General features: G+C 43.0%; 1 protein-coding gene across 4 annotated transcripts in view; it reads right to left on the reverse strand.

Annotated features, from left to right (window-relative positions):
• The window catches only part of LOC115367628 (triple functional domain protein), a 91,589-nt gene that overhangs the window by 25,813 nt on the left and 41,581 nt on the right, over nt 1-24,195 (reverse strand). For all 4 annotated transcript variants that reach the window (XM_030063468.1, XM_030063465.1, XM_030063466.1 and 1 more), the window contains 19 exons: nt 23,131-23,323; nt 18,521-18,625; nt 17,208-17,404; nt 16,460-16,715; nt 14,964-15,086; nt 14,159-14,350; nt 11,836-11,967; nt 10,843-11,073; nt 9,997-10,119; nt 9,006-9,197; nt 8,517-8,686; nt 4,929-5,103; nt 3,838-4,033; nt 3,343-3,509; nt 2,955-3,074; nt 2,040-2,231; nt 1,331-1,480; nt 1,120-1,234; nt 12-127 (listed from right to left, as the gene is read on the reverse strand). In XM_030063468.1, the coding sequence (XP_029919328.1) occupies nt 12-127; nt 1,120-1,234; nt 1,331-1,480; nt 2,040-2,231; nt 2,955-3,074; nt 3,343-3,509; nt 3,838-4,033; nt 4,929-5,103; nt 8,517-8,686; nt 9,006-9,197; nt 9,997-10,119; nt 10,843-11,073; nt 11,836-11,967; nt 14,159-14,350; nt 14,964-15,086; nt 16,460-16,715; nt 17,208-17,404; nt 18,521-18,625; nt 23,131-23,323 (3,145 nt within the window). The remainder of the gene's footprint in view (nt 1-11; nt 128-1,119; nt 1,235-1,330; nt 1,481-2,039; nt 2,232-2,954; nt 3,075-3,342; nt 3,510-3,837; nt 4,034-4,928; nt 5,104-8,516; nt 8,687-9,005; nt 9,198-9,996; nt 10,120-10,842; nt 11,074-11,835; nt 11,968-14,158; nt 14,351-14,963; nt 15,087-16,459; nt 16,716-17,207; nt 17,405-18,520; nt 18,626-23,130; nt 23,324-24,195) is intronic.

Raw genomic sequence — 24,195 nt, forward strand, 5'->3', positions numbered from 1 at the left:
TGTGTGTGTACCTGCTTGGCACTGCGTTCAAACACCACATACTGCTGACACTGGTCCAGGCGACGTTTCCTCATGGTCCAGAAGTGGAGGACTCGGTTCTCTCTCTGCAGCAGCTCATTGAGGATGTCTGAACACAACGACAATATGTCCAGAGAGAGTTGAACTGAGGGAAACTGGAGTCTTGAAGACATTTCACTTCTTATCCAAACAGCTTCTTGGATGAGAAGTCCAGTCCAGTTGCCCTCAATTCAAGTCTCCTTGGATAACCCTGACCTGGATGACTGAGAACCGTCACAGACAGCGACAACATGGCTGAAAACCCAGACACTCAGACGCACTTTCAGCCAAGTCACAACATAAAATCACAAGTTTGATGCGGCAACAGAAAAACCCCTAGATTTCTTACACCAGATTTCTCCTTTGTGTATTCAGAGGCTCTGTAAGGCTTTATCTTTTACTGAGGTTTGGTTTGGCTTCAGTCCTACACTTTGGCGTATCCATTACAAAGTACACATTTTGTAGGCTCTCCATAAATGGGATCAGAAACAGGACATTATTTCAGCAATAAAAACAAAATTGTTTGCATTCTGACCTCTCGTTCTTTTGCATTCTGCGGGAGAGATTGTATGTGACAACATCTGTACTCTAAAACGGCAAACAAGTTAAAGGAATAGTTCACTCCACTATTTCCCATCAAAGAATACAGACCAAACTGTATCTACCTGCTTGTATCTACCTAGTATCTGTGTCATTTTGCAAAGAGCTGTTGCTGTTAAATCACAGATAAATTTGTGATGGTTTGAGCTCCATAACCCACCCCACACTATTGTGTTGAAATGCTGGGAAACAGGGAAGACTACGGCAGACTGTACACCTCAACAAATCACACACAATCTACCTGGACTGGATGGACGGCACTAAGGCTAAGAGGGATTTTTCTATAAGTTAGGTGAAATGTTCCTTTAATTTTTACACATAGTGCAGTCTGAGGAAGATACCTCTTACTTTTACATTTTCACATCTACTTACACTAAATTTGACAAAGGTAACAGCACTTCTCCTTGGACAGGATATTTTCGGTGCTCGTGTGAAACCGCCTGTGAACTTTGTGATACTCACTCTTGACCTGCTGCTCTGGTGCTTTGACGTGGCTCAGCATCCCAGGCATGTTGACGCTGTTCCTGTGCATGTACTTGAGAAACACATCGGCGTTTCGTCTCGCCAGAGTGCATGCCTGATGGACACAAACACAAACACACACACATGATTAAAACTGAACGTGAGAGTGTGTTTATGGTTGCGACACACCTTGTATTTCTGCGTGTGTTACCTTGAGGAAGGCCTCTTTCTGCTCCAGGTGTTTGCTGATCATGGGGGTGACGTGGTCCGTTTCACAGTTGGGTCCCAGTTTGTCGGCTCCTCCGCACCAGTCCTCCTCCCTCTTGTACTCCTGCTCCAGGCTCTCCAACACACTGCAGACCTGTCGGGGGTCACACACACACACTCACTCTGTTGTCTGCAGAAAACACTGATTCATCTTCTTTTATTGAATTTTTGAGGCACGGAGTTCAAAGGCAGTGTATATCACGGCAACATGCGCAGTTTCCACCCAAGAAATCTCACCTGCACCAAACGCATAAAGGTCAAACCCTATTCTTAAAGTCAGAATATGCAAATGAAAGGACTCCCACCTTATTATGATGTGGCAAAGAATGATGAATTCCAATGTACCTTAGAAATGAACTCTTTTAACCCATCATAACCCAAAATATGAGCATTTCACTCCATTGTTTATGTTTTTTGATATCAAAATGTTAGATTTGAGACAGGTCTTCAAAGCTGAGGGGTTTTATCGTCAGCCATCCTTAACAGTAAAATACAAAGTGATGTGCCCTCCTGTTTGAAACTGCATGAACATGAACACATCAACATTATAGTCTACTAGATTATAATATAAACCACTTGCAATTGCGCATTATCACCTACAAACAATGGTAAAACTATTTATTAATGAAGGGGAACTCCTCGGCGCCCCCTACCTGCTCGGAGGTCTTGTAAAAGGCCACGGAGGCGTTGACCAGCTTCAGTCGATCTTCCATCTTCAGCATGAGCTGCTGCCAGTGGGAGGCGACGCTCTCGGCACAGTCCCTGATCAGGTCCATGTCGTAGTGGTTGGCCTGCAGCAGAGCCTCTGCCTTCTGCTGCACCTGCAGGGCGCTCTGGTGGGTTTTCTACACAGACATGAGAGGGTTAGCATGTGCTTATGAATTTTTAAATTATGATTATATGTTCAAATATATGTCAATAAGCTGGAAACTTCACATTGTGCGCATTTTTTCGAGGAACTGAGAAGTTTACCAACTAAATTCAAGTTTCGGTGCAGGCTATTTTTTGGTGAGAGTTTTAAGATTGCAGTGATATGACCATAAAACACAAAAATGCATGTGGGTAATGTTGCTTTTGAGGTCTTAAAATGGATAAGATCAATTCTTGAAAGCTTGAACTTGAATTGTAAGCATGTGTGTTTTATGGATTTGGAGGCTGTGTTGTGTTTCCTCAGTGTCTTGTGGTATTTGATTACGTATTTATTGCATCTTGTTTTGTTTTGAATTCTGCTGCAGGGAGGCCAAAGGCAAATTTCCTCATGTGTGCGCAATAAAGTTCTATTCTATTTTATTTTGCTGCTGCTGGGCGAAAAACCTCAGAAATGCAGCTTTTTTTTTTTTTTTTTCGCTGCTCAAAGCCAAAGTTTACAGGGTCCTTTATGCACCGAGTGAGTTTTATGACCCCTGAAACCCAGTTCAAACAGATTTCCAAATTTCAAAAACACACAAAAGTCAATTGTAAAATAGTTCTTTTCGCACACTAAGTTTGGCTATACAAAGTTTGGTCTGGCAGCAACTTTTTGGTATGAGAAAACAGAACAGAGACTGAATAAACAAACGCAGTGTCACCTCGATGGCATGCTGGAACTGCTCGTGCTCTCTCTGGAGCTGCTCGGCCTCCTGCAGGGAGCTGGCAGTGATCAGGCCGGCGTTCAGCATCGATTCTCCGTTACGGATCCAACCCAGGACCTGGACAGACAAAGGAAAACCACAATCGTAAACCCTGGCTTATGTTAATCCAGAAAAAAGTTTGATCAAAACGCAGTGGTCGGAATAAAAAGTAACACAGCAAATCAAACAAAACAACTTTATTATGTCACTTGTGAAGCTCTGAACACAAGCATAACAAATACTGTATCTGCTTAACCATGGCCTAAAGATGGCGCCAACAAACACCACTTGAACTATGTGGACGTGTTTATGTTATTAACTATGTGTCAGTGTGTGTGTGTCCTGCCTGTTTGACTTCAGCCTGCAGGTGTCTCAGCTGCACACACTGCTCCAGGTGTCTGCGGTGCTGCTCGGCTGCCAGGTCCAGCTCCTGCTGCTTCTCGTGGAGGAACTCCAGCAGGTCCTGAACCCGTGTGGCCATGTCGACGTCCCGGTCACACAGCAGCTCCACGCCTGGAGGGACGAGGGGGGAGAACACATCAGCCCTTGAAATGAAGGTTTATGCTGTGCTGTTGAACTGTGTATACTGAGAGTAATGGTGAAGAAGTGCCGCACTCCTGAAGGAAAACTCAAATTTTGGTCTTTTCAGCTGTGCGATGAACGAGTGGATTAATCAGATAACAGACATGGAGTGTGAAGAATCACCTTGACACCTTGAATTAACACCTTGAATTTAGATCATTTGTTAAAAACATTCTTGCAGAAACCCTAGTGCTGGCATATTAAAGCATCTGTGCGTGTGCTGTTTTCACATTGGCGAGTGAGCTGGGTGTGGACTCACCGGAGGCCTGCACTTCGTTGACGTACTGCAGCAGCTCCTGTCCCTGGTGGATGACATCGAAGGTGAGGTTGTTCATGGTCAGGGCCTTGTCGGCGTGGTGCTGCAGCCTCTGCTCTGCCAGCGTCAGGTCCTCCGTGTCAAACTCATTCATCTGACCTGTCAGCTCCTCGTTCCACGACTCCAGGTCCGAGATGATCTGAGGGATGCCAAGAGTATTACTGCCTTTTCTGAGGCCGCTAACCTTTTGCAAACAAAGTTGAACGGCACCAAAACCTCAGGACTAAAGGACTAACGTTTAAAGTTTAGCCCCCTAAACTAACACTGATGGTTCTATCCTTCTTAGGAGAGGAATTTCCATTATGACTGTCATACACTACATGCAGTGCTCTGGCACAATGCCATAGCAGGTTAAGGCCATTGGTGACATCTATCAGACAGACTCCACATTGTGCTTTGCCAACATTTTTATGCAAATTCTGATGTATGTTAGAAAGACTGTAAGTAGCAAATACAGATAAAATTCCCACAACAGCAAAGTTTTTACACTTGCTTGAAGTGGATATGTGTTTGTGAATATAGAAATGTTGTGATAATAAAGCAATAAAAGCATGAACAAGTAACAGAATGGAAAGGAATAATACAATAAGTAATGATGAAGTGATATTTGTACATAAAAAAAAAAAAAAAAAAAAAAAAAAAATCCACCAAAGTCTATATTGCCAAAATCTTGCAGAGAATGTTGCTTTGATGCATAAGGCACCATCATGGTTGCATTATTTGGTGTTTTGCTTTCTTCTAATCTTCAACCGGCGTGACATATGACCGACATTGAATAATTTTCCTAATACTTTCCCAACAGGAAGTCTACTTATCTGCTTCCACCCAGCCGACAGACAGGCGCCTAATTTGTATTTTATTTCTTGCAACATTTCAAAAATATACCCCCTGGATTGAAACATAGCTATTAAGGCTAAAATTACTAGAACACTGACCACTAGCTGCTCAAATGCAGACACACACACACACACACACACACACACACACACACACACACACACACACAACAGTCCCTTCGCTCCAGGCTGACTCACATCGATGGCGTCCCTCTCAAAGATGCGGAGCTGGAGGAAGAGCTCCAGTTTGATCTTCCTCTCCTGGAAGAGCTCCTCCATCTGCGCCTGGGCCTCGTCCAGCTGCTGCAGGACGCTCTCGATGTGGTTGATGGAGCTGTTGTGGGGCGTCTTGTTGCTGGAGATGGCCGAGTCCCTGGCAGAGAAACACGCAATTAAGCAATGAGCCACGAGAAGCTGCGCTCTACAATGATTTTAGAACAGCTAAGAGGCGTTTTTCAGGCAGGACGCCAAGCAGAGTTAGCTGCTGTAAACTCGTCGAGGCATGGCCTCCAGTGGCTCATGTGCTTTTACAAAACTGCAGTTATAAAACAGTGTATTTAAAAATACTGCTTGAGAGCTAATGTTCATTTAAATTAAACTTCAGCGTAAGCTGCCTGAGGCATTCAGGTTAGCTAGATAAGTGCTACCTTTCAAATTCCTCATTCAGACTTGATTTTATAGCTTGGCTTTCATGCAATGATTTATACTAATTTATCTTTTATATTGTATATTTCTTTTGATGCCTATTTTACTTTGATACCATGTCTTGCCCTATTTGCTAACTCCTTAAATTCTGTTTTTAAATAAGAAATACATTAATCTAGTTTATTATTATGGTACTACATTTTTCTTATTCCATAAGCAATACAGTTGAACTTGACAAAAAACAGGATGGCACAGCTACCAAATGGCACATAAGTAGTGGTATAAGTGCTTATTTTCCATTAGCACAATGCTATTACATTAACAATCAAATGTGTGTGTTTACTGGGTGTTTTTTTTAAATCAGCTCATGAAGTGACTCAGCCAATCAAAAATGAAGACTGCAACTATCCTTTCTGTAAACACACATATGGCACAAATCAGCTGATGTGGGATTTTGAAGGCGGATGGCAAAATTTGGTAACTGGAGACTGTCAACAAACGATATCTTTAAACTATACCAAATCTGGCAAAGACAAAATAAAACAAAACAAAACCAGTACTTAGTGTTTCTAAGTGGGAGGTAAAGCCTCTGACAGAGCATTTAGACCACGGAAAACTGAAACTCTTCACTGAAACCCAGAAAAATGGAACAATATAATGATGCATACTTGTGTGGAATTCAATCAAAATGTCTCTTTAAATTCAACTCAGGTTAAGGGCTTTCCATAGACAACCAGTGTACTGACGACCAACTGCAAAAACATCATCATATCCCTCCGATCAGAGGTGGACGACATTGACCGACTGACATCTGAATTGAAAGCCTGAATTGATCCAACTCTAACACACACAATATGCACCATCGAGTGTAGAGAGTTGGCTGCATAGATTCCTACAGGGTTTGGTGGATTAATCGTTGTGACAGATGCACACATGCATGTGCACACCAAAGAGCTTAGCAGAGTTATAAAAAAAAAAAAAGACACTGGAGGTCATACAGATCCTGATTGGCTTTAGGTTCATTAATCAGCATGACATATTCACCCCGACACACAAATGAAGCCAAATACACATTCAGGAACGCCTGTGTGCACACACACAAACACGCGCACACACGAGTGAAAAGGTGTGTAGCGTTACAGTTGCCTCCCGGTGAGACTGCCACACAATTAGCCACGCTCTTATGAAAGCTGCCTTACGTAAGAATACACTGTGGAAGCAGCAGACCAGGGAGGGAGAGAGGGATGAGGAGAGAAAGAGTGAGAGAGAGAAAGTTGGATGGATGGACGGATGAAGAAGAAGGAGAGTATGAAGGCTGGAACATCCTCCGTGTAAAAATAGAGCTGGTGAAAGAGGGTCAGAGCGGTCAGCTGCATCCACCTCTCCAACACCTCCTCCCTCCGTGGCTCTTTCTCTCTCAATCTCTTTCTCTCTCTTTCTCTCTCTCTCTCACTTCATCTACTTAGTTTTCGCTCTTCCTCTGCAAGTCCTCCCACGCAGCCCTGGCTGCCCACTCTCTCTGCGGCCCTCCCTGGATGGGATCCTTCTTGTTTCACTCCTAAATAATTAGTGTCCCCTATGATCGGCTTTGGGGAGATCTCCTGTGGATCACGCTCAATCAGTTCATTCACCCATTCACCTCTTATTTCCCACATCTCACAAATCACTGAAATTACACAAATTTTAAATGTAATATCCTGATATCTTCCGAATGTTGCCAGCAGGGGCATTTAAGCGTCTTGATAAATATTTCCCCCCCTGAGGCTGTTTCATTTGCTGACTTTCCAAAAAGTTGACTATAATCAGACATGGATGTAGATTGCCTTTATTGTCATGTCAACCATTTACAGCTCATACACAGTGGGATGGAACAACGTTTCTCTACGAGCGTGGTGCTACACAGAACAAAAATGAGCCACATGAGACTACACAGATCTAATTAGCACGATGAACACTGTGGCCCTGATGTAAACTTCCATGACCTTCAATAACAACGTCAGAACACTTTCGTGACCTAAAAATGGGATTCCTCTGTGGCTAATTAATGTCATATTCCAGCTCAGAGGAGGCTGGAGCGGTCCAGTCTCCACAAGATTTGTCCCAAAGCATCCTGAAAACGACCATCTAATGCAAATGGCCATGTGAAACAAACTGTAAAAAAACATTGTGATATATTCCTGCAAAATGCTCTATTTGTAAAATTCAATATTCCAAGATGTCCCCTGACAATTCATCAGATTCCTAGTTTGGGATACACCTCTCTAATTCCATTATATCCTACAAACTCTAAGACTAGCAGAGGTGTTGCAAAATCCAGAAAGAAAAGACCAGTCTACAATGCGAGGGGATCTAGAATATGTATTTGCATTTTTATATAACATACTGGAAAGTTTGATCTTTTTCATACTTGAATAAGTTGTTATGGACTGCTTCAAAGTGTGACTGCATCATTTCTGGGGGCCAACATGCTCACTGTAGCCTTGTTTCCCTTCATTTCAATGCTGTCACTTTAACTCTGTCATTTACTGGTTGAAGGGACTCACAGGGCTGGCTGGGCTCAGTTTATGAAGCTGAAAAGATGCCTGAGACTGTACTTCTACAAGTCACTGCTGAACGCGTCAAGGGAAATCATAGCCCAAATGAAGAACAATCCTTAAAATAAGACACACATGGCATGTGTGTCAGGGTGATACTGATTTTGCGGCATTTGTTTGGATTTTAGTTCCACATTATGGTTCAATTTTAGCTTGGTTTCACTTCATGTGGATGTTTAGGTGGAGTTTGATAGTTTTAGCTTGGGGTCTGTTTTGCCTAAACAGGTTGAATTTTAGTTTATATTTCACTTGGTTTCAGTTTGAGTTTAAGCATTCATATGCTTAGTTTTACAACAAGAATGCCTTTTACTTGTTTCTAGTTAGTTCTCCACTCATGTTTTGGCTTTGAATGTAGCATATGAATATTCTTTTTTTTATTTTTATTCGTTTTGGAGGCGGCAGTTGTAACTTTTAGTTCAATCTCAGTTTGTTTTATACCCAGGATTTAATTTTACTTCGGATTACTACAATGATTTTCTATTGCTTACTTTCTCACTGGCGTGTGTGTTGGTGTGTGTGTGTGTGTGTGTGTGTACGTGTGTGCTACCTCAGTTGCTGGATGAGGTCCTCTCCCTCCTTGATGACGTTGACAGTGACCTGCAGTGTGGTCTGCTGCTGCTGGCCGAAGCGTTTGATCAGGTCCTGGACGGCCTCCACTGACTCAGCGTACACGTCGTCTAGTAGCTCCTTCTGAAGCTCCTCCAGCCATGTCCATAACTGAGGGGGGAGGGGGGGAGGTGTCAGACACTCACCCACATGCTGGTACAAGTAAACCCAAGTCCGAACACCAAACCAGCCTTCTGTAGAAGTCAAGACTGGCTAAGCTTCCTCATTGCGGGGTGCTCATCTTTCTATCCTTGAATGGACCATTTGGTCCCCTAACGAACAGAAGTACAACAGCACACACGGGCAAACACACATTCCACTTCATCTGTCACTTCTGTTGCTCTCTCATTGTGAAGGCTTTCCACACACACACACACACACACACACACAGAAACCTTGCCATGATGTCCCCCCCCCCTTCCCAGCCTACCTCTTTGACGTGTGTGTGGAAGGCGACAGACATGTCCAGCAGGACTTTGCGCTGCTCCACGCGGCGAACAAAGTCTTGGATCCGGTCCTCTAGCTGGTGGGCGGCCTGGTAGATCTCCTCCGGGTCGCACTCCCCGGTCTGGGCCAGCTGCTCCGCCGCCTCCAGCAGCTTATCAGCATTGGTGTACGTATTCTACACCGAGACCAGGGACGGACACAGATAGATGTGTGTTAACCCAGGGAAAGAAGAAGATCCAAATGTACTTTGAATGTAAGCAGAGAGAGTGAGAGAGGAGAGAGACGAGGCAGAAAGAAGATGAAAGCAGGATGTGCAGAGGACTGATACACTGATAGAGCTGAAGAGATAACAAGCCAGAGGAAACAGCGTAAGCCAGAGCATGTGTGAAGGTAAAGTCATAAACAGGAAGAGAAAGATGCTACAGAGGGGAGGGTTAGACCAAGTTGGCTTTTTGAAGGTTGATACTGATATTTTTGACCTGATGCTGCCATGAAATGATATTTTATGCTCATATTCTGTAGACATTTGACCATATTAAAGGTAAACTAAAATAATGTAAGATTCAGTGTGGAACAGCGTTTAGACCATTATATGGCACTAAAACTTTCCACTTAAACACAGACTACTGACATATTTTACACAAGGTGGCGACGCCTGAAGTCAGAGAGATTGATCTCTATTCAACGGCACAGGTAACTCAGAGACGCCTCACTGCTTTTAAATGAATTAATTTACATAAAACATTACTGCACAATTAGATGAACGACTAAAACGTGCACTGAAAATCAATTTTCACTGCAGGTTTTATGGACCACTCGTGTGTAGCAGTGGCCAGGGAAGATTCTGCACCATATCAGCGATAGGCGACACTTACTGGATGTCCCATATCCAATAAAGGGTCAATATCAACAAGCTGATATATCGGTCTAACTGTAACAGGGAGTGAAAACTTCAGAAAACAGAAGCAGGGTACCTGGGCCACTTCCTCAAAGTCTTCGTGGCGTTTCTGTAGGGCGCGGGCTCGGTGGAGGGACTTCCCCACGCCCGTGTGTTTGCTGAGGAACGCCTCGCCGTGGTTTTCAATCCAGTCCAGCACCTGGATGCACAGGAACAGATCCACAAAATGACACAGGCATACTGAGCTTTGAGCCACCACTTGGGGGCGCCCTAAGGTGGTAGATCGGCCACGACAGTTGATGATAATCAGACGAGGGTGTTAAGAGGAGAGGGTGGAGGAGCGAGATGATCAGCATTATACTGAGCATTGCAGCGAGCCGCTCTTTTAACACTCCTCTTCCTGCTGTCCGTCCTTCATAGCACTGATGGGTGAACGGCATCTGCATGGACAATGACCCAATTCGGTTGCCAAAGAGACTGTTGCCATGTCAACACACACAGATAAACTCCATGCTTCTAGGACAGTGTGTGAGCTTATCATACTGGCCGCTTTGACTTCGGCATACTCATTATACTTGTTTGTCAAGTACATGCAGCTCTTCTCAGAGGCATGCTAACATATTATGCTCATATTTTATGCATTTGGGCAACGTTCTTATCCAGAGCGACTTCTGACAAGTGTGCAGGAGGGTTTCAGCATTTGTTCAGTGCAATAGGATTCATGGCTGCTGCTGGGATCAAACTTGGGACTTTCCATTAAGTCCCTCTAACCACTAGACTACCCAGTCATCGCTTACTGTACTGTACAGTAACTGTACTGTGTACCTATACTGAAAATGTCTGGCAATTATATTTGGCAATGGCCTTAGTGGCTGTTTAAACCACTGTGTGTGTGTGTGTGTGTGTGTGTCTCTGTGTGTACCTGTTGGACGTCCTGCTGGAAGACGCAGAGCTGCAGGCGCTGGTGCAGCCGCACTTTGCGGTGCTGCCAGATGTTCTCCAGCTGTCTCTGGTGATGCAGCACCTCATGGATGATGTCCAGGACGTGGTGCACTGCCTTGGAATAGTTGGCTGACGCCGTCAGCGAATCGGCGCTGCCCGGGGTCAAAGGTCGCTGCAGCTTGTCCAGCAGGGCTTTGCCATCCTGGCTCACCTGAGGAGCAGTAGGGAAACAGGCTGGAACAGTGCTCTTCACTCACAACCGTAACAAGCATAGATAGGAGTGGGTGGGTCTAATGATATAAAGCCTGCATTTGACTTGACATCATTGACCTGAATCAGCCAATCAAGAGGCCAAGTGCCTCGGACAACCCACACCTCTGTTACAGCAGCAGAAATGGTACAGATGAGAAGTTTATTGCAGTATGCAGCAGCAATTATGCTAATTCCCCCTATACTCGAAGTGAAAAGTAGTCACTTATTTTGTATTACGTTTGCAGTAGAGGGTGGCACTGCGTGGGAATCGGCATGAAAAAAATTCGTATTTTGACTTTACGCAGCAAGATTTAATTGTATTTGAGAAAGTACGAGAGGTGCATTTTTCAGAATATGAGGAGAAAGAATAAAATTCAAGTTTAAATTTCAGTTTGAGAGAAAAGTTAATTTTCTATTTACCAATGCAGTTTTGCACAATAAATAAAATATCTTGGTCCAACGACAGTAAATATCCTAGTAGTTAACCTAAAGTAACCTTAATAGTGGCTCTTCAAGTTGCCACACCACAGATTTTATGCCTTCAGAAGATTATGAAACTTGGAAGAAAAAGTGAACAGGCCATGATATCTAGGCCAGGCATTTAATTTCAGTGTGATGTGAATTTCAGGTCGTACCACCCACACCTGTACAGACACCTATTACGGTGTACATCTGATGTCTTTTTGCATGTTATGTATTTGCAGATGAGCTGCTATGTTACCTCAGAGTAGGCAGCAGTGATGTGTTCGTACAGGCCTTGGTGGTGGTGGATGGCGTCCTCTAAGTCTTGCAGCTCAGAGGGCAAATCTACCTCGCCGCACGCCTTACACCATGAATCCACGTTACTCATATACTGGAGGGAGGAAGCACATACACACACACAAACACACCCCACAGAGAAAAGACTCAATAAACTGAAATGTAAAGCATTTCACAAGAGACATAAGATGTGACAAAGCTGATGTATAGTATCTGCGTGTGCTCATCCCATGAGTCACACATGAGTCAGACACGCCATCAAGTACGATAAATTGCCTCAAGTGCAGCTCCTGAGTCTTTTTCAAACATGCAGAATTTCCTCCATGTGTGGTTATGAGCTGTCTCAAATCCAAGACGTCTCCGGGAGAATGATCCCTGCGTGGCTCAATGTGCCGTTCATTACCATGCCTGCGGTGACTTCCTAGAACTTTCTCTCTACCCCCCCGTGGGAGGAGAGCAAAACAAAGAATAATCAGTGAGGCTGCCTCAAAGAAAACACCAGAAAATGCCTTTTGAACTTTCCCTCCGATGGCAACTGAAATGAGATATTGATGAAGAGTATGAGTGGAAATGAGCTTCTGTGTGTGTGTGGGGAGAGGGAGAGGTTGGGGTGAAATCCCCAGAAAAAAAAAGCTATTTCTGTTTCAACTCTCAAACATGAAAGGCTGGTCTGATGACGGCAATATCCCAGGTCGGAAAAGTCAGAACGCCCATGATGGGATTCTGCCCGTGTGTGTTTTACAACTGTAAGTCGTTCCATAGTGGCCCAACTAATGAGCACAGACATAAATAACCACAGATAACAAATGCTTTACTTACATTCTGCATATGTTTATGTAAATATATGATAATGTGATGCATATATTAACCTGTATGGGTTTAATGGTGCCAAATGGGTATTTTCAACACAGAAAGCATGTGGTGCACATGAACGGTGCATCAAAATGAAACCAGGAAGTGAATGCACTGACATGTGAGTTGCCGCCATAGGTTGCCGCTAGTAAACAAACCTGTGAGTTTATAATTTCAGCCTTTTTTTATTTTTTACTATGTGCACCTTATTTTTTTTTTACATCTTTTGTTACTTGGAGATTCTGGACAGTATTTGTCATCGTTGCAATAATAATAAACATGCTGCATTAGCAGAAAGCAAGTATTTGTCTACTCCTATGTTGATATGAGTATTAAAAACTTGAAAAATATCTGTTTAAGGTAGATTTAGAACAGCTAAAAAATATTAGATTAATTTGCGATTATTCATGATTAACTATGGACAATCATGCGATTAATCTGATTAAATATTTTAATCGATCCACAGCCCTAGTATCAATGCATAACAACTCCTGTTCAATACTAGCACCTTTTCAATACATAGGGAGCAATGGAGAAATTGCCTTGTTTGATTATTTCTGCTGTTCTCAATGTAAACACAAGACAAAAGGCAACAGAATTTGATGCAAAACCATGTTGAAGACAAGTAATGTCAATGTCTTTTTATCAGACCAAGACTCTACATAATTTCTTGTGCATGGTCCCTGCACATTTTCCATTATAAAATTACGTCATTTTAAAGGCCTGGATTGAACTGGATTTCATCTTTTGGTTGTTTTTTTTAATATAAAAAATAGTAAGATATGGCAGCAAAGCAGGTCACATTATGCTACATCACTCTACTCTTCAAAAATAAATTGAGCACAATATCTATCCCAGCATGTGAGATGAAAGTGGGTCAGCAACCAAAGTTGAAGTTACTTGTATCAGGAGTCAAAAACAATGCTTTCCCTCACACTTTAAGTCCTGGAAATGATTCATTAACTTCTACTTCTTCTATACTGTTCCAGACCAGCGTAGGTAGTGAAGCTTTAACGATTCATTACACTGATGCATTGATGATAAATTCTGCTACTTCAGCTGCATTAATCTGCTAAAAGCCTTAATAAAATGAGTTGCTCGGGCTTTGGCCTGAATCCCGATGAAAAAAACATTGAATCAAATCATTCACAATTCTTTAAAAAAAAAAAAAAAAAAAAAAGCCTTACATTATTTCATGTTTAATGGATATAAGATTTTGCTACTGAAGTAATGCATCACTGGCTTGTTCACAAATTCAAACTGAATTGTTCCAAAAAAGAAAACGGTTCTCAAATTGAATTGCCAACTGGTGAACTGTAAGTCTAATTGAATTTCTGTTGAGCCAAAGATTCACAGCTCTATTAAGTAGCAACCCTGATTATATAAATCTGGAAATCAAACATCTGTGTTCTGAGTGTCCGCGGCCGGCCTACCTGGTCACACTTCTGGTGGAAGCTGGCCGACATCTCCAGCAGTGTGCTACGCTCGTCCAGCGCTGCGGCGAAGGCCTTCCACTCCTGCTCCAGCTGGCCTGAGATCTGCTTGATCTGCTGGGAGGCGTAATGACCCGACTCTAGCAGTCGGTTCCCCACCGACATGATCCGGTTGATGTTCACGTACACATTCTGCACCGCAGTGGAGAAAGAGAGAGGCAGAGAGAGAGAGTGAGAGAGAGAGGAAGGGATGGAGAGGAAACTCCAATGAGTCCAGGAGCGAGGATTAAGTGCAACACAGTGGGTGTGGCTGAACGTGGAGAGAGGAGAGTGAGATAAAGAATGATGAGGCAGACAGACGATAAGGCTGGGAAAAGAAGAAACAGAATGACACAAGTAAAAGAGGAGGAGGAGAGAGCGGAGGGACTGTGGTGCAGATCTGACTGGCGGCATCGTTACTCATTCGGAGGGGAGAGAGCAGCTCGAGCAGCAACATTGATTCCTCATCCCAACAGTTTCATAATGGTTACATAAGGCTGGCTACGGATAAAGAATAGAATTATCTAATACCTGGCTGTACTGTTCTGGACACACACACGCACACACACACACACAGACAGGCACATGCAACCTCGCACAAACACTCGTACACACACAGCACTAGAGGTTGCCACTAAGCGCTCCGGCTACACAATTATACAGTGCAGGCCGAGGATTTGATGGCTCAAGTGGGTGGAAATGCACTGCCTCCTGCTGTGCATCTGTGTGTGTGTGTGTGTGTGTGTGTGTGTGTGTGTGTTCTTACCATGCAGTTCATAGCGAAGTGATTGTGCTGGGTTTGAAGCTCTACAGCGTGGGGGTGGTTGTTGCCAATCTCTGTGTAGCCTGCCAGGAACAAACCCTTGTTGTGCATGATCCAGTCAAACATCTGAGGCAAGGAGAGAGAGAGAGTGCACACACACACACACACACACACACACACACACACACACACACACAGACAGACAGACAAAAAAACATTATGCCAGCTGAGCAAAAACACATACACACAGGCATGGGCACAACACCAACAGTCACAGATCAGTGCAAAAACACATACAAACAAACTACCAGCGGTCTGCCGTGTGGATAAACCTGTGTTTGTGTTCTGCTGTAGTGTGTGTGTGTGTGTGTGTGTGTGTGCAGATAGTGATCATCTTTCCCGGCCAGAATAGAGATAGATGGACTAGCTCTATTAAGAGAATCTTTGCAGGCTCTCCTAGAGAACAACTCATGGCCCGTGGTGTCCTAGCAACAAGCTCCTACTACTGCAGTCGATCCAACACTGCAGCTCTCTCTCTGTTACTGCAACCTGCTATTTTATTCTACTCGCTGAAATAAGAATGCATGAATCTTTGCTGTTTGTCTCTCCATCTCTTTCAGCTGAGCGATACAGCTGTCATCACCTTGGCTATGTATGTAACAGACATCCTACATCTCTGTGCCTCGTCTCCAGAGATGTGCTGGAGGTTCATGCCACGTCGACTCAGTTATGCCTGCTGTTTATTTGTGAAACAGACTTCGCCCATCTTTTTAGGGATTACATAAACCACTACAACCACTGTTCATGCACTTTTTTTAACCAATAGCTGGCACTGAAAAGGTGTCTTGAAACACTATATATGCTGTCAAAGCCAGCCTATACTTTCGATACCGTATGTGAACCTCTCTTGAACAAATGACTACTAGACAAATGCCAAGATATTTTTTTCCTTTCATTTTTCAAATCCATTTCAAGCTCAAGCAAAATTTTCAATTGGGTTGATCAAAAATGTGGAGAGCATTTAGTAAATGAGCAATTTTGTCTCAGTCTTCACCAGACTGAGACAAACTGGTGCATGAAAACACACAAGGGAATTCCTAAAGCGCTAACCCAGTGGTTCCTTCCTCTGTAATTTTTCTTAATTGGCAAATCAGTCTGTAAAAGAGCTGATGCTGTTTTAGTGAGATTTCTACAACTTTTGCAAGACTTTTATTAATGTTTTTGATAAAAACTTCTCCAGGGCCTTCAAACTGTATTTTCAAATGAAGTGACTGTTCCAGCTTTTTAATGTCTGAATGTATCCTGTAAGGACATGAATTAGTACATATATTAATAAGCGGCATGAGCATAAGGTATAGGGTGGAAAGACAATGCGTTTCTGGAAGTTTAATTCATTTTTGCTCCTATTGGTGGTTGTTTGCCTTACAGTGATCACCAATTGGAGGAGAGAGTCACATCGGACTCCAACCTTTCTACACCCAAGACACTCCTGCACCCACCTTCTCGGCGTCCTGCTCGAAGAGGCGCAGCTGGAAGCACTGGTCCAGCTGGAGCTTGCGGACGTGCCAGGCCTGGTGGAGGTGCTGACGGGTGGAATGCAACTTGTCCAGCAGCTGGGTGACCCGTGGGACCAGGCCCTGGGTGTCGGCGTTACACACTCCACCACCGCTGCTGCTGCCGCTGATGCTGCCACTGCCGCCACTGCTGCCGTTCCGGTTGGAGAAGGACTCGCTGCTCTGGATGCGTTGGAGCAACCTTGAGACGGGATGCCAATGCAAAGATGAAGGCAGTTTTTTATGCAAAGTCCTTTTGAGTTTTCTTGTTCAAAACTTTTACAGACGTTGGCATCTTTGTTTACAAAGAATGGGAGGCTTTGAGAAATGTACTGAACATAATATTGACTTAAGCTCCCTCTTTATATTTACATTCTAGGCATTCAGTTCACACGCTTATCCAGAGAGACTTAAAATGAGCACAATAGTGGAATACTGAATCAGCAAAAACTGCAGGAAGCCAGAAAGGGGAGCATAAAGGCCTTAGTATTCTTAGTTTCCCCATGACCATAGAATTGATCATGTGAGAGTACAGTGATAGAAAAAGAAACAGAATAAGGACTTTTATTAAGAGTGAATAGAGATGGGAAATCGGTGGGAAGACGGTGACATGAGGCTCTTCTTTACACCTCTTTGACCGATTCTTTATTTATGACATCGATTATTCCCTGACTCAGTTTGTGTGTGTGTTTACCTCTGTCCCTCAGTGTCCAGCTCCTCTATAGGGGCTTTGATGACTTTCTTCTTCAGTGTGGCATGCTCCTCTATCATCCTCCTGGCTCCCTCCAGGTCTTGGGGAAAGTCCTTCCTTGCCACTGTTTCCTGCATCTCCTCTAGTCGGGCCAGCATCTGGCTGGCGTGGCCCGAGAACTCTTCAAATGCCACCCGCACCTGGAAAAACGCAGATGGACATGTGGGCTCAGGGCTGCTAATTTTTGTTGTTATTTTTGGAAGGGTATTACCTTCCATGCTAAGGGGTTAAAAGGGTGCATTTGTTATTAGTCATTTCTCCTTTTGGTGTTACCAGTATGTTCTACATTTTTGGCTTGTTATGTTTTATACTTCTTGAAAAGTAGTAAATAATTAATTTTCTTCTTAAAGAAGTATATAAAAGTCAATACACATAGGATGTAAATTATCTTGTGGATATCAATGATATTGCAACAATGGTTGCTGTTGTTTTTTTTTTGTTTGTTTGTTTGTTTGGTTTTGTTTTGTTTACTAAAGATTGTTATTGTAATGGTTATGCTGAGATTAACATTTACGTCATGGTGAAGGGGGAGGTTTCAAATAAGCTATTGCTTCAGCCTTACCCTTTTGGCAGATTCATTTTTTTTTCCACAGCTCAGCTTTGTCTTTGTTATATTTATTGTCATACAAAACTGATGATGGAATTACACCAAATAAATTTAATTAAATAATTAATTCATTCATCCATCCATCCATCCATCCATTCATTCATTCATTCATTCATACAAAAATATAGCCTCTCTATCAGGTTCCCAGGATTTGCTCTGAGCTTGGGACAAACAACTTTCTATTTATCCCCCTGGTCTTGGAACAGCCCTCAGAATGTACTAGACATCTTAACAATCTTGTCTCCTTGGGTGAATTCAAAACCATGATAAAAAGTCCACATAACTGAGAAATGCAATTGCCTTTTATGATCCAGAAAGAACTGTTACTGTTGCGTTTTTCGTGGGTAGACTGAAGGTTTGAGCCTCACAAAACAATGCTCTTCAAGCCCCATAGTTTCACAGAAACTATGTGGGTGGATAAACAGCACTAGGGGTAAGTGGGGAAAAAGCTTTGTTTTGGGGTTTGTGTGAACTGTTCCTTTAAATCCAGCCAGTTCATTTCCTGCCTTATTGAGAGGTACTCAGGTTTTGATTATGGCACTTCAGCTTCACAGTGCACAAGCTCCATTGGGGGGATTTTAGAGATAATGGGATAGATTTACAGATCAAGCTAACAGGCTTGAGTGATGGATGGTCAGGCTGATCTTACCTCTATCCACTCTTCGTGGTTGTAGTCCAGACTGCCCTCGAAGTCTGCCGTCAGCTGGGAGGGGTCCACTACCTTGGACAGGCCCTCTAATGACACCATGGTGGTCTACAGGAAGAACAACCACAGAGGAGAACAAATCATGAGAACAAATTCATTTCTATCCCTACGACGTGTAAAATAAGACTGACAAAGGCTGAATTCTCTGATACTCGACTTGGGGAAAAATGGAGGACCGCATGGAAGCCATTTAATCGATCCTTTCAAAACAATCATGCACATTCTCTCCTCGTCATCCTGCTGTGGCATTTCATTTCCAAAACCTCTGTCCATCCCGTGGAGAGAGTTAACCGCGATTCGAATCCTCTCCGCGCAACAATTACATTTTGCATTATCAATGTTACAAATACAACAAGGAAATGTCTTCCTGTTTGGTTGCAGTGCCTCGATGCTTCTGCCAAGCCACCTCCACAAAACACCCCCACACACATGGCCTGAGATGGAGGGAGATAGAGAACGATAGATAGATAGCAAGGGCTTTGTGTAGGCTAAACAAAGTAGAGAGAGATTGTTGTCCTTGGGTAAAAAAAAAGGGAAAAAAACTATAGTCTCTGGCAGGGACTAACACCAATTCTGCTGCTGCTGCTCAAGTTAATTGATTTGTACGAGTAGTACTCAGATGAATGGAGAAAAGGCCAAGGTTGTTGGGTAGAAGGCCTCAAAAGGATGCAATAAGAGAATGAAAAAAAAAGATATTTTCATTCTCAAAGCCCCTGTTCTCCTTTCTCTGCCTCTGTCTCTCTCTCTGTCTCTCTCTCTCTCACACAATTTTAACAAATGGAGTCAAGGTCGGAGTTGGCTTTCCGCTCCTTCAGTTCGCTGCATCTTTTCTTTCCATCTCCTCTCGGAACGTTCCAGCTCGACAGGACGGAGGGGAGGGAGAGAAATGCTGCCGACTGAACAAAACAAGTCCTGCTGCCGCTTTTCATTTCCCCGAGTGAGGAGAAAACCCCTGACACACACACACAGCCACAAATGCACACACACTCAAAAATCTACGTGCGGTGAGTTGATCGGTGGTGCGGACGCTGGAAGTTGTGGGGCGTTTTATTTAGGCATGGAAAATTTTGGCAGGTGAATGGCACCGTGTCGGCCTCAGTTACAAAGACACACACAGACACTCACACACACACACACACACGCACGCACGCACGGACGCATGCACAGAATCCCAGCAACAGTAGCCCAGGCCACAGGCTTATGTCCGATTGAGTTAAATAACGGTAGATGACAACTCTCTCTTTGCACCCTGCCATTGGTATGCAACACACATAGCACAGAGACATGCAGCCATGCGGGCAGGCAGACACACACACACACAACAATGGCTCAGTGGCATGGTAGGGCAGGTGGTGGTTAATTGTAGCCTGCCCTGTGGCAGCTGGCTGCTCATCCAATCATCCAATCAATATGGTCATCAGACTACAGTGGGCCTGTGTGTGTGTGTGTGTGTGTGTGTGTGTGTGTGTGTGTGTGTGACGGGGTGTGTGCATACGAGCAAACAATTTCCACACCATTGCATGCTTTAGTGTGTGTGTTTGTGTGTGTGTGCGTTCACGTAGATGGCTAAAAATAAATGTGTGTTTCCATTCACAATGTCAGAAACACACTGCACATGGTACAGGGATCCAAACACATACAGCAACAAGACTCCACCCATATTAAAGTGAAATATGCTTTAACCAGCACATGTTTCACAACAATCATTACATTAATGTTATTCTAGCTAGGAAAAGTGAATTATATAACATTAATTATATAACATGACTATCATGCTCTGATTATAAGGCATTAATAACAGACTGGAAAGACCTGTACAAACTTCAAAGATATTGAAAATTAAAAATATGCATTGATTAATCAAGAAATATTCTCAGAGTTGAAACGGTGTGGTAATGAACACTGGAGCATCGGCTTAAAAGGCTGAACTGGCCCAAAGGACAACAGCATACAAATAAGGATGTTCTCATGAATATATGATGAAATTAGCTGTGAAAATATGCTCCAATGGTTGACTGACACCATTACAAACACTAACTGCGCTGATCTGTTCTGCGCTTTCATTCACTTGAATGTGATAATTTGGTCTTGAAAAATCTCATCTGGTAGACAGTGGGCCAGTAATGTATGCATCCCAAGCAGCGGGGGAGGGAAATAATGGAATCTGCTGAAGCTGAGCAGCTCAGGGCCTATGGCGGTCGTTATCACGACTCAGCTGACAGCAAAACGAAGGAAAACACAGGTTCCCCGCATCTCATTTTGTCAACTCATTACCTCGCAAACCCAAACAGAAAATCGGAGGCAAATTTGTGCCAGTCAGGATTGGGATATTTTTCCACACCTGGATGCTTTCACAATTCACTGAAGTGTGGAGAAGTGAGCAAAATAATTGCACACCCATTTCTAATCTACCTTTCCTTGGCAAACATTTAGAAAAAGTTCAGAAAAGCCCAATGTGGTGACTGAACAAACCACAGCACTGAGACAGTCTTAATGAAAGCTGTTAAGTGACCTGAGAATTTGTGGCCGCAAAAAATACGGCCGTCCTTCTTTTAGACCTCAATACAGCATTTGGTACTATCAATCACAAAATTTTAATTGACAGACCTGAGAAAAGGGTGAGTCTCTCTGACCATGTATCAGCTTGGTTTCACTTGTACTTATCTGGTAGCCAGTTTTTTGTCAGTCTGAGTGCTTATGTATCAGAGAATAATGGTATTTAATATGGTATTCCTCAGGGAAGCATTCTTGGCCCAATTTTGTTTTCACTGCATATGCTCCCACTGGGAAACATATTAACCACCGCCATGTCAATTAACATTTTTATGCTGATGACACACAATAGTACATGTTTCGCCAAATGACCCCAATGAATTGCATGCTCTCACTGCCACGAAATGAGGAAAAAACAGATTGTTTTCATAGGACCAAAAGAGGCAGAGAACAACTGCACTCAGTGCTCGATGGTTTTAGCGAACAGATTAAAAAACACATCACAAACTTGGGAGTGATTTCAGACTCTGATTTAAATTCTAACTCCCATTTTAACAAGGCCATTAAAACATCCTTCATTCATCATAGGAATATCGCCAAAGTCAAACCTTTTTTTTTTCTTTTAAACTAAGAAAGATGCTGAAGTCCTCATTTGTGCTTTTATTACTAGCTATTTAGACTACTGAAATTCCCTTTTAACTACAGTTAGTTCAGAAAGCAGCAGCCAGAACCTTAATTTTAAGGTTTAAAGGTCTATTACATGTTTAAAAGCTTTAAATGACCTTGCCACCAGAGGTTTTCTTTCATGTTATGTTCCAGCCAGATCATTAAGGTCCTCCACAGTTTCACTTTAAAATATTCTGAAAGTGTGCCATAAAAGTACTCGTGAGGCTAATTGGTTTTCATATTATTTTTTTCCCTTATGTTTAATGCATTCCATTCATTTGTTTTTAAATATTTCATCGGTTTATTGTTGTAAGTTTATCCTTGGACAATTTTTAATATCTATTTATTCATTTATTTGTTTATTGTCTGTGTTGTTTTAAACTTGCTTTGTGAAGCACTTTGGGCTCCATATTTGTATGAAAGGTGCTATATAAATTGAGTTAAGTCTTTCTTCACAATCAAAAATGCGCTTAAGTGAGCAGTATCTAATAAAGAAAAGAAAATACAAGGTGTATTATTGTAAACATTTAACACACGGTTCCCACTCTGCATCGAATGAAAAATTTAGACTTTTCCGTGAATTGCCATGACTAAAATGTTGAATTTCCATGATCTATATAAACATACCATTAAGTGTTTGCCATGTGAATATTAAAGGCTTTTTGATACTTTTCTCTAAACAGAGTGCCTTTGCAACATTTCTTTTTGAATTGTAATTCTATCCTGTGCAAAAGAGCACCTGTTGGAAACAAACATCTGAAGTCTCCGAGCACCCTGAGCCCCTTTGTGTCTTGTCATACCATTAAGTGTGTCTTTTTTTTTTTCTTGACCAAAATTAAAAAAAAAATTGGTTTCAACGGTCTTATTGAAGTTTTTAATTCTGTTTTATTCTGCAGGGGGAAGTGATGAAGACAATGGAATTCCTTGGCTTTCTCTGACCTTTCAGAAAGGTGGGAACCCTGTTAACATGAACTATAAGTCTTCACATTTTAGCTGCAACACAGCTCCCATAACTCAGTTTGTGTGCAAATGAACTTTTATGACGCACTTTGGTGTTCTTCATCAATTAGTTTACATGGAGCGCTGCTGTATGTTCCTATATATGGCTAAATAGTGATGCCGTTGAGACAACACATACTCTGCACTTATAAATCACATTACGGTATAAGCAGTGCTTCCATGTAGCTGTGTAATTGTTTATGAACTGTTTGCTAACATTCCTGCATTTTCCATAGACGAGATGAAGGCAGATGATGAAATGGGGAGCCAGAGAGCTGGGATCGCACTTACATAAACTGTTAAAAAACATAAATTTGGTATATACGTCACTGCCCCACCCTCCGTCTCACTTGCATTTTGTTTGCCAAGAGAGAGGGGAGATTTTCCCAGCTCACCTCGAACTCGAACTTGGAACTGCCGAAGTTGGTCCTCTGCTTCTGCCAGAAGTTGTCGGGTTTGATGATGAGGGCGACGTGGATGCAGGAGGGGAACGACTCCTGCAGGATCTTCAGCAGAGGCTTGATGCTGTCCCACTTGGAGCCGCGCATGTCCACGATGACCGTGAAGCCATGTTTACACACCTCCTCGCTGCGGCGCGCAGAGGGAGGATCGGCGAGAGTGGGAGGAATACAAGAGGAGACAGGAGAGGGAGAGCGGAGAGGTGAGGGAGGGGTTAGTGGGAGATTGGTGAGAGTATAATCCAGAGAGATAGAGAGAGAGAACAGAAAGAGGAGATGGGATGGGTGGAGAGGAGAGGAGAGAGGAGAGGAGAGGAGCGGAGAGGATCAAAACAAACCATGAGATGACGCATTTTCTATACAGTGAGGAGCCTACGCAGCAAGCAGGCATCCCACACACCGCCCACACACAGACACACACACACACACACATAGACACACACACACACACACAGAAAAACTAGAGCTGCACAAACTGAGATGAAAACACTAGTCCCAGTTACTCTGAGCATTTATCTCAACAGCCTTGAAGTGCAAATCTTCACTGCGTGTTTGACATCTTCTATCAACTTTTATCATGTTACACCTTGCATCGTCACATAACCTACCTTCACCTCCTTCCATCACTCTGCACGTCGCCGGAACAAGCATCATTTTAAAACTGTGTTATTGCTCCACATTGTTTCGTCTTCTCTAAATATCTCTATCCCTTCCCAAATGTCTCCCTTCCTCACTCCCTTCCTTTTCGTGGACTGCTAAAAATACTTCTATTTCGGGATCACTCTGTTCCTGCACAATCATCCTTTGCTTCTTTCATCTCCATCCATTCCTCAAAAAAAAAAAAAACCTGTTTGTTCATGTTCTCTCTCTCTCTATCCACAGCCTGTCATGAACATAGAGTGCAGATGTTGCCTTCCCAAAATAGAACAACACCTCTGGTCACCAACAACAACACAGCGAGAGAGAGAGAGAGAGAGAGAGAGAGAATGTGAAGATATGCAA

This window comes from Myripristis murdjan, chromosome 11 (assembly GCF_902150065.1).
Source record: "Myripristis murdjan chromosome 11, fMyrMur1.1, whole genome shotgun sequence".
Classification (NCBI taxonomy): domain Eukaryota; kingdom Metazoa; phylum Chordata; class Actinopteri; order Holocentriformes; family Holocentridae; genus Myripristis; species Myripristis murdjan.